At 40.1% G+C, this 19,853-nt stretch overlaps 1 protein-coding gene across 2 annotated transcripts in view; it reads left to right on the top strand.

The window, feature by feature from the left end:
- The first annotated feature begins 450 nt into the window (after window positions 1–450).
- MAP3K1 (mitogen-activated protein kinase kinase kinase 1) overlaps window positions 451–19,853 on the top strand; it is a 57,924-nt gene continuing 38,521 nt past the window's right edge. Inside the window, exon 1 of one of the 2 annotated variants that reach the window (XM_084225597.1) lies at window positions 451–947. In XM_084225597.1, coding sequence (XP_084081723.1) covers window positions 472–947 — 476 coding nt within the window. In that variant the 5' untranslated portion in view covers window positions 451–471. Of the gene's footprint in view, window positions 948–1,146; window positions 1,185–19,853 lie in introns of those variants that run through there. The other variant, XM_084225596.1, reaches the window with a different exon arrangement.

Below are 19,853 nucleotides of genomic sequence, written 5' to 3' on the forward strand. Positions count from 1 at the left end.
CTCAGCCCGGCCGGCCGGCCGTACCCCGCCCCGGGCCACCGGAGCCTCCGCCGCTCTCCCGCACGTGGGGAGGGCCGCGTGGGGGCGGGGCCGCCCTCCCCGCTTGGCGCCTCCACCGCCTCCCGGGCTCGGCTCGGCCGCTCGGACGGACCCCGTCGGGCTCCGGCTCGGGCCGCAGCCCCCGCCCCAGCCCCGCGGAGCAGGAGTAGCAGCAGGAACAGGAGCAGGAGCAGGAGCGGCAGCGGCGGCACTCTCGGCTCCCGCCCCGCCCCGACACCTGCGCGGGGGCGGGCGGGGCGCGGCCCCGCGGCACCTACGGGCGCGGCCCCGCCCCCGGCGCCCGCCACCGCCAATCCGCGCCCGCCGTCCGCCCCCGCCCTACGCCGTTTGCGCAGGCGGCGCCGTTTGCGCAGCGCGCTGTCCGCCGGCGGCCCCCGGTGCTCGGGAGCCCGATGTGACCCGACAGAGAAAATGGCGGCGGCGGCGGGGGATCGCGCCTCGTCATCGGGATTATCCTCGGGCGGCGGCGCGGAGGCGGCCGCCGCCGCCGCCTGCGGGAGTCTGAAAGGCAGCGCGGTGGCGGGGAGCGTCGCCGGGAGCGGCGGGGGGCTCTTGCGGGAGGCGGGCGGCGGCAGCCGCGAACAGCGCTCTGACTGGAGACGGAAGCAGCTGCGCAAAGTGCGGAGCGTGGAGCTGGACCGGCTGCCGGAGGCGCCCCTCTTCCTCGCCGCCGCCCCGGCCGCCTCCTCCTCTTCCTCCTCCTCCTCGCCGGAGCCCCCCGAGACGCTGCTGCTCCACTACCTGCCCGGGCCGCCGCGCTCCAGCCCCGCCAGCCCGGCTGCCTCCCCCAGCCGCTGCGCCGAGCTCCTGGAGCCGCTGCCGGCGGGGAGCCCGGCGGGGACGGACCCCGCCGCGGAGCGGAGGATGGAGCCGTCCCCCGCCGCGAGGTGAGGGGCGCCTGCGGCTGGAGGGGCGGGCAAGGGTCGGTCCCGGCGGGCGCTGCGTGACAGCGGCGGCGTCGGGGCTGTTCCCGCGGACGGGGCTTGGGGCGGGCTCCGCCGCCCCGTTCCCCCCTGGCCGCGGGCCGGTAGCGGATGCGGGGGCGGCGGGAGCAGCCGTGGAGCGCAGCGCTGGGGCGCGGCGGGCAGAGCTCGCCCGCCGCCCGCCTTCCCCCGGGGCACCTGGTACGGGGCTGAGGGAGGGGCACGGCCGGGCCGGGCCGGGCTGCCCCGCCGGCCGCAGCTGTCAGCGGTGCGGGGCTGCGCGGGAGCCGAGCCGCGGAGCGGAGCCGCGGGAGGCGGCCCGCCTGGCTGCGGGGTGCGTTTGTGCTTGACTTCTGCTGGAGTCCCGAAAGGCTTTGAAGTGTGAGCTCGGGGCGGTGGCGGGGCCGGGGCCGGATGTGTCAGCAGCCATTGGGGCTCGGGGCGAGCGAGCGCGGTGCTGCCCGCGGGGCCGGGGTCGGGGCCGGGGCCGGGCGGCGGCTGAGCGCCTGCCTTGCGGGCTGCCCGCGCTGCCCGAGTACTTTGCTGCAAAACTGAGTAATCGACTTCATTATATTTTTATTTTCCCCTTCCCCCCTCCCCCCGACTTCTCCGAAGTCAGATTCTAGTCTGCAGCTTCGCGATAATGCAGAACTGATTTCTTTTAGTAAGAAGAGGAAAGACTTTGAAGTATAAATATCCTTACTGTTTTTTTAGGAGAAAGTAATTTTGTCGTGGCTTAGTCTAGGTGATAAGTTTCAGTGGTTGTATTCAGCTCCTGGTGTTTACAGCCTGTGTTTGCCTTCTGTACGTATTAATTGATAAGTCCATTTTTTTGTGATCTTCCACTATTTTGCCTGTTTCACATGTGTGCAAGTATTCAGGTTGAAGGTGAACTTGCAGCCGCGGTGAAGCAGTTTAATACTTTAGAACACGTTTCACTTTACCATGTACTCGCTGGGTCTTACTAGTGTGCTTGTGTGTAGGCACTGCAGTATGACCAGGTAACTTTGATGTAAAGACGACAATTTCACCTGGATCTCTTGTAAGGTTTTATCTGGTGTGGACTGTGTAGTTTAAGAACTTAGTATTAACACCCAGGGAGCTATTTTAATGATGCCTTATAGTTTGGCTAGTCATTTAAACCTCATAAAAATATAATTCCTGTTTGGACATACGGCTTGTGTGTTCTTTTTAGTTGTGTCTTATGTCAGTCAAACCTCAGGAGTATTTTCCAAAGGTTGAATTACCACAGGAGTACTGTAATAAGAACTGTTTTCTAGACCAATGTCCTGTTTATATGTATTCTCAGCAATTCAGATGGATTTTGGCCTGTTCCTAGGGCAGTGTAAAAATACTTGTTATGGAGTGCAGATAAGAAATGGCTCTGTACTTATAGAAGGATTAGTGAGAAACTGTAAATGTTTTCGGGAAGGGTAATGATGTACAAATTTTAGTGAGTGCCTTGTCTTTTTATAAACTCTTAGCACCATCTTTGTTTGTATAAAATCATGATATTATAATGTGCTGTATCAAGTTTCATGGCTTTCAAGAAAAAAAATAATATCAGAATATGTTTGAAGAGGTTGAGTCTCATGGTGAGAGCAAGTGTGAGTCAGGCTCGACTTTAGAGGTGCAGGAAGGTCAGTGTATGTCGCATCAGTGAAATGCTGCGTCCATCCATACTAGTTGGTCTCAGAGCAGCAATGACAAAGCAGCTGTGAATTTTTTTTCCTTTTCACACGGACAATTTTGCTTACTTTTAGGTACCTGCATTTGGCCAAATCAGTGTGGTGTGTATATAAGTTGAAATACTTGTAAGCGCTTTGTGCTATTTGACTAGGAATGTTAACAAGTCTTAGGAAATACTGAATACCAAAAGCTTTTCTCTTCAGTGTTTCAGTGAGTCTGCTTTGAGTTTATAGTTTATTATAAGGGCAGTTGAAAATACACGACAACTTTCACAATTATTGTCCTTCAGAAATACTCATAAATGCTCATTTATGGATAGAGTATCTCAGTAATTCTGTGCGCTGTATTACTAATAAACCGATTATTAGACCAAGTAATACTTTATCAAGCTGTTTAAAAAATTAAACATCTATCTGCCCTCATTTTAATATTGACTTGTTTCAGCTGGAGGAGAGAGGTTAATTTATATGTGAATAATAGTAATACACATTAAATTTGCCTGGGCAGCTGTTGCCCAGATAGTTATTAAGAGACAAACTTAAAGGCATAATTTAAAGAATGCTTTCTAGAGAGGCTTTGAATGCAGTTAGTTGTACTTTCCTATAAGGATCTAGTATTCGTTAGAAGATATTATGCTTGCTCCAAAGTCCCCCTATCAGGCTCTTTGGTATTACAGTTACTTCCTTTTAAATAGATTCTCTGTTTCTGTTTATGCTGGAAGACCTTCTTGAGCCTCAAAATGAACCTGAGAAGGGAAACTGCTCTTGAATTATAGATGTAAATATTACCTTTTTCCTTCAAGCTCTCAAGCATTTTGCATGTCAGGCAGTAGAGTGAATATTTTCACTAAAAGCAGTAAAGGGTGTAAGCTATCTTATATCGCTGTAAGAGAAGAAGGGAGCTGTTTTCTTAGGAATTGCAACTTCAACATCATAAAGCACTTCATATCTCTTATCCCATAAATATTTTTTACTGTCAGTATATTGTTTTTGTTTATAACAAGATCCAAATAGTGAATTCATGGATAACTGTAGTGTGATTTCTTGTTGCATGAGGGAAATCTGTGGAGGTAAAGTGCATGCACTTCCTTCTCTGTAAGCTTAACAATATGCTTTTAAAACATACAGACCTTAAGGTGATGTTTGTGTCAGAAATTGGTGTAGATGCGCTATTACTTCCTCAAGAACAGCATTAGTTTATATAGCTGTAATCATGTTTTTATAAAAATGATAGGAAATAAATGGTGCAGTTCATCTGTGTGCTGTAACCACATACTTTGTGACTTCCATGAAAATTAGGTGCTTGAGAAGGCATGTGCTAGATCATTCAGCTGCAAGGCAACTCTTGTAGATGTTTTTACTGTATTTTTCTGCAGTTGCCGTCTGACACATGCTAGAGACACCAAAGTCACACAGTAAAACTGAAGTTTTGTCTATGTGTACAAGTCTACTAGTAAAAGCTCATCAGTTTCAGCCCTTTTTATCAATGTGCAGCACCTTTGATGACTTTCAAAGGAGGACATGAATGCTTTTAAAAGAGCACTAGGAGTTGTAGTGAGAACAGGAGAGCATCTACAGTGACCGCACAGCATGGCCAAGGATTTTTTGTCACTGAAATGTGAACTTTCTCTGTTCCTGTCAGAATGTAGCTAAGGTAAAAAAAAATATAGCTTATTATTGATCTTGGCTATTCCCAGATAAGGTGAAATACAATTCTGTATTTTATCCAAGTCTCTAATGCTTGATGTTTATAACTATCTGTGTATATAAGCTACCAGATTTTCTGCTTCCAGTTTGAGTGGATACTGTGGTGAGAGAAGATTGCCTTTCTACCTCTTCTGTGTTCTGCGGCTTGGGAGTACTTTTGGAAGAGGGTCACCCTCTACCATGTCTGATTTTTATCACTCTTAGTTATTGCAAGTGGTAGGGTTCTGCTTAAATGGTCTGATCTGGTATGGCAGTTTCTTTGTTCCTGTGCAAAGTAAATAGATTGTAACTAACTAATCTGGAGCTTTCTGTCTCATTGGATTTAGTGATACTAAAGGTTCAGTCTCTACTGTCACTCAGTGGAGTCTAAGTACTGCTCAGTGCAATACCTGTGTGTAGATGTGTGCAGTCGTATCTTACCCAAAGGCTGAACATGCAGAGCACAAGATTTGAAGGCCCGTTTTTCCTTCTGTATGATGGATTTGAACTTCACAAGACCTTTTAGTGTACTAATGCTTTCAGAAGTAATGGTGCAGCTGTGCAGAGATTTATGCTGCTGCAGGGAGGCAGCATAAATGAGGCAGGAGTAGAAACAAGCATCTGTGGGTGGAATGACTATGGGAATGCCTCTGTTGGTTTTCACTGGCTTCCACTATTGGTGAAACTTGGCTTAAGCTTGTTTAAAATACAAATTATATGTTGCCATGTAGCTGTTTTTTAAACAAACTTGTAAAGCTAGTTTTCAGCAGAAGTGGTGATAAGAGGACAGATCTGGTTTGAGTTCTGAGTTTCTAAGGCTAATCTGAGTGTTCTTAGAGTATTCTCTGCAGAGACCCGAGGGTCATGTTAATTTACTTTTTATCTGCTGTGTGCTCACTTAAAGCTCTAGAATTACAGTTCATTCTTTTTCTTAAGGTAGAGTGGACAGAAAGCCTTTTAAAGGGCTTCATTACTTGTCTCTGTATGACTGGGAGAACATGGTTAAGTGGGGAGTTGCTTTCTGTTGCTACCCTCCCTTTTTATCTTTACCCGGAGGCTGAGTGTATTGCCTGCAGGGTTGCTTCCGCTTTCTAGTCTCACACTGCACAAATAGAACTGGAGTGTTCTGGTTGGTGCTGAAGTGTCTTGACTATTTTTTCCTGTATGTTTGGAGTTTTGAGGGGATTTTGGTTTGGTTTGTTTTTGGTGGGGGGAGGGGTTGTGGGTTTTTTTGATTGGGTTTTTTTGGTCTGTTTCTTGGATCGTTGGTTTTGGGTTTTTTGTTTTTGTTGAGTTTTGGGGGTTTGTTTGCTTTATTTTATTGCAGTTGTTTGTTTGTTGGTGTGCTTTTAGAAGATCAGTTGTGTTGAATCTTGGCTGTAAAATGTCCTGAAAACACAGCAGCTCTATTTACTTGCTACCTAAGAGCAATTTGAAATTGGAAATTTTTTTACCTTCTGTCTGGAAATGGATGAAATAGTTTTCAAATTTTTGGTATAAAAGGTGATAGATACATCACTCCCTCTCTTTTTTGGCTTATTAATGTCCAGTTGTTTTGATAGTGTTCAGCATGTGATGATTAAAGATTTTAAGATGTTTGTAGAAAGTTGTTTTTTTTTTTCTTTAAACTTAAAGTGTCATGGAGTATTCCTATTTGTGAGGTTAAACTGTAATTCAAGACAGTCTACCTCCATATATTTCATTTGTGTCCCTGAAGTGTAAACTATTCAAATCATTCACGGAAATATAGCATAATATTGTCTGTTCTCACCTTTCTTGTCCTAGTGTTCTAACTGGTAGTTAAATGACTGCTAATGTGATTATTATGCTGTCCAACTTCAGTTCTTTCCTAATATTTCTCATCCTGCTTTTGGTACTGCAGCTCCTTGTAACTTACCCAAGGTCACTGTGGAAGGTAGAAATAAAGTGCTGGGAAGTGAGTTGCATCTGCTTGACCTCACTGACATCTGGCCACATCTGACATCTTGTTTTCTGAGCTCTTCCTCATCCTCTTCCTGAGCCTCCAGTCATCTTGCTTTTGAGCAAACTGAAATGAGTTCTTACTCAGCTGTGAGCAGTGATGATCAGGTATTTTTGGGAGCTGGCAGTTCACCCTCAAAGGTGTGCATATATGTGTTTCACTTCAGTAGCTATTTCTCTGAAACACCATCTTAGAGCCTGATTATTTTTGAGTATATAACCATCATGTTTCTATCTCCAGGACTGTTCCTTTTGGTTGCTGAAAGAGCTTGGTCTAAATATTTAATATGCTGAAGGAAAAAAAAAAACCCTAATCCTAATTTGTCATAACAAATTGAAAACACAAATTAACACTTTTGGGGGGGGGGGGGTTTAATACAAATTGTTTGTATTACTTCCCATTCGACTGCAAATAAAATGTCTGCACAATATCATTTTAGTAATTCTTAGTATTCTTTTAAATGGAAGCTTCTAAGCTCAGTGGATGGTATTTTGCCTTCAGATAATATGTAAGTGCTCTGTATTTGGAGATGTAAACAAAAATGTAAGTATCTGTCAAAGGTGTGGTGAAGCTTGCAGTGACATCCACTTTGCAGTTCATGTACAGTTTTTTGAGCTTGTCAGATTAAGACACTCTAGCAGGCTAGTGTTTGTTTACTACCGTGGCTAAGACAATATTGTCATTGCTTTGAATTATGACTGCACTTTTAATTTCTGGTTGCTGCATATACAGTTTGAAAATTCTTGTGTAGTCAGTGACAGTATCTCTGTTTATCTTTTTCTTTTTGTTTATTTTTTGGTTTCTTCTCTGTGGGTTTAGATAGCAGAGTTGCAAGGTCTGATATTAATAGTCTTTTCAATCTTTTTTTCTCTGATTGCGGGTTTTAACTTTAGCATTAGATCTATAATTAGGGTCTTAAATCTTTCCATAAGTAAAGATCTGAGATGTTTGTTATTTCACTAGAGGAAATGCTTCTACAGAACTCTAGGCCGCAGGTTTACAGATGTCTTTGCTTAATGTAAGAAATTATTGCAGTTTTGATTAGCATGGAAGCTTGCTGAGACAGTGTTAATGCATTCTTAAAAACTTGGGAAGGATCTTTCATATTAAGGACCTGTTTTGCATATGGTTTTGTTAGGTTCTTCATATAAATAAAACATAAGGAGTGGCTTCTGTATTTGGGTAAAGTTCTTTCACAGTTCATACTTGAAATGGAAAAGTGAAGAGTTGGTTTTTAATTATGTGGAGCTGGATGGAGTTATTCTTAAAACTGTACTAATATACATAAGTTTATTTTTAAAAAGATAATTCAGTAACCCCTCCATATAGATCCACAAAATGGCTTCTCCTGTAAGGATAGAATTAACATTGATTTTTGGGGTTTTTAACTGTAAATTCTGCATTGATTTGTAATAACAGCTTATTACAGTAGGTCTCCTGATCTCTGCAGGCAAATCAAATGTCCCAGCCAGTAGAAAGTGCGAGGGCTTTGGGGTTTCTATTAGGTTTTCCATGGTGTGGAAACCATTTCTATAATGCCCACTTAATGCAGCCAAGCTTTTCAGTATCTGCCTGCTGGGGATGGTTCCTGGTTTCTGGCAGGGTCGCAGTAACCAGGATCATTTGCTTTCTCTTTGAACCTCCAAGGTTAGGGCTAGGACTGGTGGCCTCATACATTCTGCTCCACACAGCCTTGTTTACACACTTCCTTAAAAACCTTCCTAAAATTAACTAAAAATTAGAGTTTGTTCCCTGGAGAAGAATATACTCTGAGTTGCAACTGCTTATTTCTTGCCCTTCCCAGAGACTCTTGGGAGGAAGAGCAGAGGTATCTGGAAAAGAGATCTTAAGGACATGCAGATTGTTGTGCATTTGCTTTAAGCCAGTAGCACAAGAGGAGGGAGAAGAAGCTTCCCACTTCACCTCCCCTCCAGCCTTGTGCACAAGAAAGTATAAAATGAGACACCTGAAGCCATGCAGAGCTCTGGCAGAGAGCAATGTAGGTAGCCTTCAGTGTTGTCATTTTAGAAATGCCTTATGCCAAACCAATATGGAGAAGTTGGATCTGCTTGGCTTTTCTCACTGTGAAGATTACCGTGCAGACTGAGTGCCCTTTTTTGTGGTGAGAGGGCACATAATAAAATAACAAATATTTGCAATTAAACTAAGATGTCTTTTGTCTTTTCAAAGTTATAAGGTGTTTTCATGTAAGGATGTGTTCAGCATTGTAAACCAGCATATCTGATACACTCGGCAAGCTGAGTAAGGAAAGGTGTGGATTGGCAAAGTGCTCAACCTGGGAGATTTCTGCCTGCTCATTGCATTTGGATTATGCTGCAGGCCAGCATCCTCTGTTCAATGTGGTTACTGTTGTCACTCATTTCTGCTATATTTCTGGCAACAAAGGATTCAATTCTGAAAAAGAACACTTTTTTTCTTGTATAGGTACTTCAAAGTCCACTGGGTCCAAGTTGACTCTCTTAGGAATGGAAAATATAGGAAAAGGGCTTAGAAAGTACCAGAGTATAATATAAAAAAATGTCAAGTGTTCCCTGTACCTGAGAAATGCTCATTATTTTTGCCAAAAAGAATTTCTTAGTCTAAGGGGGTTTTTATTTCCACAAAAGGAGAGAAGTCAGGATTTGCAGATTCCTAGACTGTCCTGCAAATTCTGTCTCTTTTCTACAGTGGAAGAAGGACTTCCCTTTCTGAAGAAAAAAAAAAATTGTTGGAAAGGTTTGATCTGAACATTGCCCATTGACATGTCCTTGAAAAAGGTCTTGATGACATATCATTCAAATGTTTACTGTCTGTTCCAAATAAAACAGTGACAGTATGTTGCTCTTTGGGACACAGTTTACTAATAACATTACGGACCTTTGTGAAAAGTGCCATTTCTCAGAAAAAACAGTGTCTTTAACCAAGCTGAGTATGGTGGTAAACTAATGAAACTATGAACTACGGTAAACTATGGTAGCAAACTAAAGAAACTGCTTACTGTTCATCTTTCTAAACTCACTTGAAGTACAGTAACACTTGATCTTGAAATTCTTATTTATATTGAAAACTCTGAAGTATAGATTAGCTCTTTTATGAAAAGTTAAGTGTATGTATGGTAAGCAGAACAGTGCTACTGTAGTGTAAGATTTGTCTTTTAAGCATATGGTTAAGTTCCAGCACGTTCAGGTACAGCAGTAAACCGTCTTGTCCCGGTAAATGTGCTGAAGTATTTAATTCTCCCTGGTGTTTCAGCAGTAAATTAGTATGCTCTACTGTTAGCTTGTTCTGACCTGCTCTGAGTTGCATGTTTGTGGCAGTGTTTTACAGTTCTGCTGCTGCTAGCGATGATGCCCAGCAAAGCCAAGTGGAGAAGGAGAGTTGCTTTGACACTTTGAAATCAGCTACATATGAACTGCATTCCTTTATTTTAAAATTGACTGCAAATGAGAATAGAGGTCCAGTGCCAGGGCAAGCCACTTGTAGACCCTGGGAATCAAGACTGCAGGGGAGAGAGAGCACAGCCAGAACTTTTAGATTTTTGGCTTCCTTTCAGCCTACCGGGTAGACTGTTGAGGAACTAGCAAGGGGAACTAGTAGGAAATCTGCCAGTTTCTATCATGTAGACAGTGTTCCATAGGAGCTTCATTAAAATAGGTCTTTCACTTTTTCTTATTTGACAAATAATTTTTTGAAAGTATTTCTTCCCAGGAAGCAGCTTAGCTGTATGCATTAGTACTTCAGCTGTATTTAACGTACTTGCATGTGCATAAGTAGTTGAGACCTAAATAGCTAGGACTTAGACAAAAACTCAGATTTTAATCTTATGAATGAGCCTCTAGGAAAAACCTTAAACAGTGGTGGAGCCTTATAAGGCTTTATTGTTATTCTTTGTGTGCAACTGTTCACTTCATGTGAGTCTACCATATTTATAATATTGGTACCTTAGCCTGAAATAAAGCAGTTTATCACTAAGTATGTGACTAACTAGTGTGGGTTTTGTTCAAAACATAAATTCCTCTTCAGAGGAAAATCAGCGTCTGAATTTACCATTATGCCCACCTTGGAGTTACATGTGACTCTGTCAGGGTTCTGAGTGAGCTTTCTCTGCTTATCAGCTTTGTGTAGCAGCTGGCAGCAGGATGAAACGACCATATCTGTTGTATTCTAAGTTCTCTACACCTTGTGGCACACAGCTACATAAAACTTTTTCTAGGACATGTAAAGTTAGCAAGCTGGGGTTTTTTTCTAGGACTTGTAAAGTTGGCAAGTTAGTGCCTCTGATGCTTCAGGCATTATATGCCTCTGTAGAACTTTGGGGGAGAAAAGAAGGATGCAGCATCTGGTTATGTAGTATGTGCTACAAACTGCAAGACTTCCTGGCTGTAACAGAACGTCTACATAGAAGTGTGTGTTTTAATTAATTACCACACTTAAGTTGCTTTTGCCTAGGCTATGCTGATAGTTTTTGATGCATACTGATTTGTTTAATATCTGAAACTCATGGGTTTGTCGTGATTAAAACCTGGACTGAAAGGATACAATGGTTCAAGTGGTCAAAAGTAAGACAGTGATTGTTTCTTTAATGTACCTAGGACCTGTAGCTATGAATAGTTATATTTACAGAGCTGTAAGATTTTGAAAAAATACTCAATTTGTTTCATCCAGCTTATTGGGAAATAGTTCAGGTCTCTTCCGTTAATGTTTGTGAGGGGAAAGACTACTGAACAAATTTATCTTCTCTGGTTAACATTGGTACAAAAGCTGTATTAAGTTTTTCTGATCATAGAGCCAAAAGTGCTAAAGCTCTCATTTGCACAACTAGTAAGCAGGCAAACTGGATTAGAACAAGGCCAAAACCAGATGCAGGACTGATTTATACTACAGCAGCATTTTCAGAAATGTGACATGTCATCTGTGCAGAAGAGCTCAACTGGTTATACTACTTAAGACCAACTGTGTTCTGTCTCCCCTCTGTGGGGAGAATACAGCTTGTGTTACGAGAGCAGATGCCTTAGGAAGGACAGGCTCTCTTTTTCATTAAGTATTGTCGGTTAATCTCTGGTTGAGAAGACACCATTGCCTCCAAATCTCAAAATATTTGTGGGTCAGAGATGGTGACAAATAAATTTCTGATTTGGTAGAGGTACAGAACAGGTATATATGGATTTTGTGCTGTTAACATTTTTTAAACTACTGGATTTTGCTTGAAACCATGAATAATTATGCAGTCAAAGTTTTTTGGTGTAGTTATTATCGGGCAAGGTTTTGGCATGTTTTTTACTGTCAGTCTGTCCTATCTTTCCCCATGTTTCTTTATAACCATTTTGGGGGAGGAGTTCTTGTTCTTTTTCTCCCATTAAGTTCATTTTAGAGAACCAACATTTCTCTTTATCTTCTGGAGGGCCAATGTATGCTTCATTGCATTTCTGAATCTCATTGTGAAAAGATCTGCATTTTGATACTTAAAAGGAAATAGGAAATGAGACAATATGGGTCTAGCACTGTTACTCCCTTTCCATGTTCAAATAAATGGCATGTTTTTATAACTGGGAGGGGATGAAGCTGGCTTTCACAAGGGAAATGGTTAGTTCTTACCATGGTGACTTTTGATAAAGATTTCTTGGGCTACTGTATACTTATTTGCACTTGCTAAAATAATTTATGACAGGATTTAAAATTCTTAACCCTTTCTGTGTAATTCCATTGGTCTTTCAGTCGTTGTGAGTGCACAGCCAAGGAGTAAGAATTGAGAAATCTGCTCTTCCATATTCATACAGCAGCTTGTTTATAATTTTGTGTAGGTGCATGACTAGCTAGCTAATGCTTAACTCAGACATACTAAGCAAGTATGGGAAGTCTGTCTTCTGAAAATGGTGACCTTCCCTGCAGAGAGTGTTCAGAGTGATAGTTTGTGTTACATATCTGAGTGTTCCTGAGGCTGACTGTGCAAATGCCTTTTGGCTTTCCAGGACAGGATTCCGTGACAGTGTGTTCTCTGCTGGTTCTGGGCTGTAGTCAGCCTTGTTCAAAACATTTCAAAGGCATGTTTTCTTTCTGATGTCTGCATGGGCTTGGGGCTCTGTCACCCTTTGCTTGTCCCAGGTTGCCTGACATTTTAATGTAGCAATTAATTCAATGGGTGACATGAGTCTTCAGCTTCTAGTTCACAGTCAGGTCACTCCAGTACCTAGTAAAAGATTAACTTGTTGAGAAAAGTATTTCCATAAACAGTCCATTAGTAAGTCACAAGGTCACGACTCGTTTCACATGCAGACTTTCCCCCAGCTATAGTTACACCAGTGTGTCCTGGAAACTAGTTTTTATTTCTGGACTTTTATATATTGTTGTGGCTTCATAATGATTTGAAAAGCACTTGCACACCTCCTTAAAGAAGTGAGACTGGGAAGGCCAGTGACTGTCCCATATTTGAGACGCTGCTGCTCACATACAAGTTTTCATGGTAAGAAACAAAATTACTGTGACATCTTTAGTGATCACAAATGTTTGCCTAATCTTTGAATATTTTAAATTAAAATTTAATAAGATATCTGCGTGTTATAGTAAATGCTGTTTTGTTCCCTTTTGCTTAGGCATTTGTCTTGTAAAGGTTTTTCAGAATAGTATTCTTTTGGCTGTAAAATAAGCATATTGCAAATGTGTTTCAGTGGTGGTGGTTAAACTTTTAAGATGTCTGATCATGCGTTGATTATGCGCGAGTCCTTTTAAACTCTGAATATGTGAATATGCCATCACACTTGGGCACCTTCTAGTTGCAAGAGGTATAGACATCTTTCCCCCACTTTTTTTTTCCTTTAAAGGAAAAAAAACTTACATGGTGTAGAAAAGTAAATAAAATTAAATGGGATTATGAAGTTGGAATAATCAGACAAATTCTGAGATAGAATTATTACTGTGTCATGTTGTTTCAACTGAAGCTGAAAGTCCTTTTAGAGAAGTCATAGCGCAGTGGGGAAATTGCAAGGGGAACTCAACTCATAAAGCTGCCATGATGCTCAGACTTCTTGGTAATCTCTTTTAGTTTGTTACTGCTTTACCATTTCATGTGCTGAATCAATGCTGATGAGTTTCTTGGTAGCACCTCAGGAAATTCAGGTTTAGTTGCTGTTACTGATTTCCTTTGAGTGAAAGGTACTTCTTCTACAACAAGTGCCATAGTTTACCCTTTCTTAAGTTGGTTCAGTGAAATCTTGGACTTTTATTTCCCATATTTTTATGACTTTCATTACTATCACTTCAAGTCCTAGTTTGTGTTTCCTATGTTTAAAAATGTTGCTTTAAAAAACAACACTATGGCTTAGGCTATACTGATTTTTTTGTATGGACTCTGATATTAAATTCTCCAACATATTATGGAAATATGGACAACACAAAACTGAGATTTCACGTATGATTGAGCAAAAAACACCCATGAAACTTGAAGGAAAACTTTATTAAGGCAGATGGGACAATCTCATCTTTCCAAATAAGAATTAATGTTCTTGAATATAATTAGCTCTCCATTTCTCTTTCACTTAATTTAGAATAAAGTCAGTTATGGCTGCTAGCAAATGCATGAAGTCACTTTAAAATCTGTAGATTGGTCAAATGAGTCTAATATGAAGAGTGAGGAATTTGCTTCAGAAGGAATTAAATAATAAAGCACTAGGATAAATACTCTTTTGAACTGTGCAATTTAGATTTTTACTTTCTGAAGATCCTTTAACATAATTGTGGTTATAAAGAATTACAGAAATCAGTTCTGGATGAGTTTGGCTTCATCAAATCAAAAACGGATTAAATGAGCTGCGCCTCACCTGTGTCTTAAGTACTTGCTGGTACTTGAAAAAAGGCTCAGAAACCATACCAAAACTTCAAACTAGCAAATTCCTCTTGTTTTGTGGGTTTTTTTCTTGTGTTTTTTTTTTTTTTTTTTATATCCAGTTGGATTCTTGTTCATTGTAGTCTGATTTTTACTGTGAACTTGTTTCCAAAGTAACTGTCATATCCCTTATTCAGTGATTTGGTTTTGGTTTGTTTTGTTGTTTTTTTTTTGGTTTTGGTTTTTTTTTTAAATACTGTCGTTTTAAACACTTTGTCTTGTATTGCTGTTTTCTAGGTTGATACACTTTTGTCTAAATGTTCATACAGAGGATAAACCTAATTTTAGTCGCTCAAATTTTTTAAAAATAATTTTTATTTTTTAGTTACATTTTTAATAGTTCTGAATTTCTCATGTTGGTAGTTGATTTATCTGTTCTCTGGAAAGAAATGCCTCTTCTATTCTTTTTTGTTTACTCTGCCATCTTTAACTAGAATTGCTTATGCTAAAAGTAAAGGTTGGTTTTGAATACAGCTGAAATACAGATTTAGTTACTTAAATGTGAAGCCTAAATTTGGAAATGGCCTTGGGACCTTGACATTTTTTATAAAATGAAACTGCTCCTTGGATGCTTTGATATGAATTGGAAAGCTATTTTAATGTGGAGGCAAGGAAGGGAAGGGAACAATACAGGAAAATAGTCGCTAGTAGTCTTACCCCTTTTTCAGAAATGTAGTGCCCTTTTTTTTCAAAGCTGACAGTGGGAACAAAGCACCAGAAGAGTGCATTTATCAGCCAGTTATTTCTCCAAGTGATGTGGGTTATTCTGACTTGTTAAGGAATGAGTACACATTATTAAATGTTATTTACATAATTACTTTGAAGTTGGAAGTAGTTAAGAATCTTCCAAGAATAATGCAAAAAATTTCCTTTTCTCAAAATACATATCTTGCTTGAGGTGCTTTTGTTTAAAGTCTGTGATGAGAACTGGCTTTCATCCACCAATTTGAGCCAATAAGTTTCGGTGGTTTACTTTTTTCTTTTTTTTAATGGACCAGGATTTGTTGTTGCGTGAAGAATTTATGACATGGTTTTTAAACAGAAATAGAAAATTCAGTCAATGTTAGTTTAACCTTCCCTTAGAACCCTGAAATAAAATGAAGTGGAAAAGCTCTGGAAACCAGATTAAAACACCCTTGAAAGCACAGAATTCACTTACTGCCTTTCTAATTTTAGAGCATTGTGCTAGTCAAATCTATACGAGATTTCATGAGAAATGGGTAATAAATTGAAGTAAAAACTCTATGATATCCATTAGTTTCAGAAATTCCTGTTAAAACTACAATGCAGAAAGAGTATCTCAGTGAATTAAGTGCTGTGAAGTTGTTAGGCTTGGAACTTTTACGTTAGTTCTGAAGTGAAATGACAACACTTGCAAACCATCAATCTGCTGGACTTTTTGTAAGACAAGATGGTTTCTTAGATGGCCTAGAAGCTTGTAGTCTGTGTGGTAAAGATTTGTCTGCCAGCAGGATGTGAAAAGGAAAAGAGTCAGGGCTTGGCTTTACTGAAATTCTGTACCTCTTCAGCATTATCATTTTTGGCCTCTTCTTCTGTGTTTGCCTTTGTTGGTGTTTCAGGTGTTTTCCATTTGTTTTTCTTCACTGCACTAAACAGTAGAGAGAAAAGGAGGGACAAAATATTTCTGTAGTTAGGTTCTGTACTAGATTTTGGGAGGTGGGCTTGTGATTCTGGCTTGTTACCCGAAAGCTCAGACACTTTTACTATGCTAGTTTAATTAAAGTTGTTCTTGTAGGTGCAAAATTGTATAGATAACATTTGAGCATAAGATTTAAATTAAGTGCATATTCTTTCCTAATTACACCTGTGTTTCAGTTTAAAACTTAATTAAATTTTCTGAGTGCTCTTTAATAATGTCTATTAGCAAGGAGGGTCTGGGAAGTACACTTAAATCCCAACATTAATACCAGAATAGCTCCAATATATTTTGATCTTATGACAACTTAACAATGTTTCAAACTAGAAGTTGTGCTTTTAATGATCAAATGAAGCAGTGAGAAGGTATATATTATAATATCACAATTTACTTAAAAATGTAGTAAATAATTGGTGAATATGTGGACTGAGAAAAAAATTCAGACAAAGATAATATTTTCTTCTCCACCCCCCCCCCCCCCTCACCTCCCAGACATTAGTGGCACTTGTGCATTTGTATTTTAAATTAGATATAGACATTTTTGCTTATTTTTCTCATACATGTGTATTTTGCTGCCCTTCATAAGGGAAAAAAAATATGGGTATGTTGATTGAATAAAATTACATTAAAAAGTTCAGATAATTTGTTTCCCACATTGATCATAATTTTTTTGACAGCACTTCCATTCATGGGCTAGATTTCATAATCTTTTTTCTTCTTAGTAAGAACATTGCTTTTAAATTAATGCTGTTACATAAATGCAAACCCCTCTCTTTGCTTATTGGGTCCTGGACTGAGAAGAGAGCATGATATGCTGTGCAGTGGATGAAAGATATCCATCGGATGTGGATAAGTAGCTTACTTTCTAATGTATCAAGAAACAAGAAAGAAGTAACATCTCTTAAATTAGATCTTGTTTTCTTTTCTATACCACTTTTAACTAAATGTATTACATGTTAATGACACAAGTTTTCCTTTGCTGTGAAGATAATAACTGTATAGGATCAATATTTGCATTTTGTGAACTGGAAAACGACTTTCCCAAAAAAAAAAAGGCAGATCTAAGGGGTGTTTTTTCTCCTAGATGAATCCTTAAAATTACTGGTATAAAGGTTTTCTGAGATGAATTGCAGGTAACAAGTACCTTTCACTATTTTTAGCTTACCTCATGCAGCAGAATCTTTAGCAGATGGTGTAGTTTGCTTTTGACTTTATGCAAAGTCAAGAGGTAACACAGAGAACAGTCCCAGTGAGTGTTGTTCTGCAGTGCAAGAAAACAAAGTACTCATCTCCAGTGGAACACTTCCTGTTGCATTCTTAACAGCTCTGTTGTAGTAAATTGTTTGTTACTTAAACGAGCCATCTAAGGAGAAGCTGAACTGTGACATCGGATAGTAAAATTCAGTTCTGTGCTGATCATACCTTTCACGTTTATTTAATTATGATGTACTTCAATTGGCATACTGTGCTTTTTTGGAACAATTCAGCACAAAAGTCATGTAAGACGAAGTCACACACACATTTCCCTCTTCTAGTTTTTGAAACAAACTGCTCTGGTTTTACTTAGTCTGGCCATTTTAGTTTTTTCAATGTAGTAATCAAATTGCTTCGTAAAACATGCTCAGATATTCTAACAGTGCTTGAAATTAACTTCTGTTTTTCAGATATCTGCCTGTCAATAACTGTTTTTCATAGAATTTTTTGCAAGCTGTAATGCAAGAAGAGACAAGGGCCTTTTTTAGTCAGATAAGAGAAACCGAAAGCATGCAGCTGACTTCGGCAAAATACTTTTTTGTTCCCTTGCTTTGCAAGAGAAGGAGTCCTTATGAAGCTTTCTTGAACTTTAATTAGTAATTTTCTTTGTCTTAATGCTGTCTCTGTTATGATAAATACCACTCCAATGTGTGTATTGAATTTTCTGTTTGAGAGATTATGAGAGTGCATCTTTCTTGATCAGTGTCTGGTCATGGTCTCACTAGGCTTTGGGAAGAGACTGCCTTTTCATTAGATTCCCTCAGAAATCTGAGGTAGTTTTTTTGGTTTTGTTTATCTTAAATTCTGCTGCCAGCTTCCCTTCATAGCTGAGGTTACATTTCCAGTATGATAATAAAACACTAGCACCATCTGAGTACAGTAATCTGTTCCTGTCTGCTTGTTAAAATGCTGAAAAAGTGACAGTTGTTTTGATAGTTTTGTGAAGCAGGAAATTACAGACTTCTTACTCTTTGTCAGAGACTTCAATGCCTACAGCAGGAAGAGCTACTGAGATTCCAAGGAACATGTTCCAGGACACAAAATGTTTCTGTTTTAACTTTACTGTTTGGGAGGAAACTAACTGGAAACTTGTTTTGTTTTTTTGGTGGGGGTTTTCATTTGGGTTTTGTTTTGGTTTTTTTTGTTGGTGGTGGTGGCTTTGTTGGTTTTGTCTTGTTTTGGGTTTTTGTTGTTGTTTTTAGTTATTTTAATCATCTTCTGATTTTTTCTTGTGTAATTTAGAAATCATTTTTTAACATGCCATAGTGCATATGGACCTTATTTTTAAGATTTTTTTGCTAGTATAGTTGCCTAAGGGAAAACCTTCATAAAGTGGAACTTGCCTTTCTTCTCCTCTTCTGAGTTGTATATACGTGATAACACTGACAGGTGTGTGTGTTGAATGTCTGATGGCACAGACAGCTTTCTTTGGAATTTTAACATAAACTGTAGTTCTACAGTTTCTCCTTTTTCCGTCCCCAAAAGGTCAAGTAGGTCACTTGGGTTTTTCTCTCTGCCAGTTTAATTTGAGTGGGACTTACTCATTGAATAATTCATTGGATAATTCTTAGTGTAGTTTAAATTCAGTAGCATATAATAGCATTTCTGGTTTAACATTTTCTGAACATTGAAACAGTGGAATTTCTTGTATGTTTCTTGTCTAATAATGCTGATAGTATGGCATGAAGTCCAAGACATGGAATATCTTCTGCCTAGAGAAGTCAAAGACCTTTTCAAGATAAACTTAGTGAAAAATAAGGAAAGCAAAGCCTGTTCCCGTGGATGACTGAGTTTTCTCAATACCTCAGAAGGATACCTGAGCTGTTTCCTCTCTTCTGACTTGCTGGCAGGAGCAGTTTTGATGGTTATAACTCTTTTAATACTTGCATGAGGGTTTTAGAAGAAGCAGGAAGCTCAAGGCATGTGTGTGTCTTTATTGTAATTTTCTTAAGTTACTGTATTCCCCAGCCTACAGTCTTTCTGGTTTATAACAGTGGGGGTTTGTTCCCTGACCTACATTTGTACACAGAGGTGGCATATATAGTCAAATAAACAATGGGCATTTACCTCTAGTGTGTATCTTAATGATTTTCTGTACTGCAGTTATTTTCAACATGAGGAGTTTTTTTTAGTTTTGTGGTGTGGTGAGTGAACCCAATTTTTATTTTTTCTCGGAGGTCAGCTCAGTGTCTTTTAAACCACTTGGGTCATTTCACATGGCATGCCTTCAGTTTCTAGAGTGCAGTCTACATATAAACCAACAGATGAAAGAAAGAGCAGATAAAAAATACAATCAGACAAATTCATGTGGAGCTATCCACCTCTCATTCATTGCTGAAGCCACGTATTGGCTGGTGAAAGTGGGGAAGAACCTAGTGGGAGGAGTTGCTCAGAGTTTGTAGTGTGGTTTTATCACAGCACGCACAGATAGCTGCAGTTTGACAGAGGATGCTGGGCTGGATGGACTTGCAGCTTGGCCTTACAAAGATGCTTCTGTGGGGAGATCCCGTGGAGTGACAGACGGTGCAGCTGGGAGCCTTGTGAATGCACAAGGTCTGCAGTTCTCTGTAAGCTCTATTCTGATGCTTAGTCATACTGACATGTTTCCTTTCTGTCCTGGAAATGTACTATTTTCTTCCTACAATAAATAAGAAACAAAGGAAGTTGTTACTTTTGGGGGTAACTTCTTGAATAGAAAAAGGAAAAAATGGTGGTATGACTTGCT

The sequence above is a fragment of the Fringilla coelebs genome (genome assembly GCF_963513975.1).
Source record: "Fringilla coelebs genome assembly, chromosome: Z".
NCBI classification, from domain to species: Eukaryota; Metazoa; Chordata; class Aves; order Passeriformes; family Fringillidae; genus Fringilla; species Fringilla coelebs.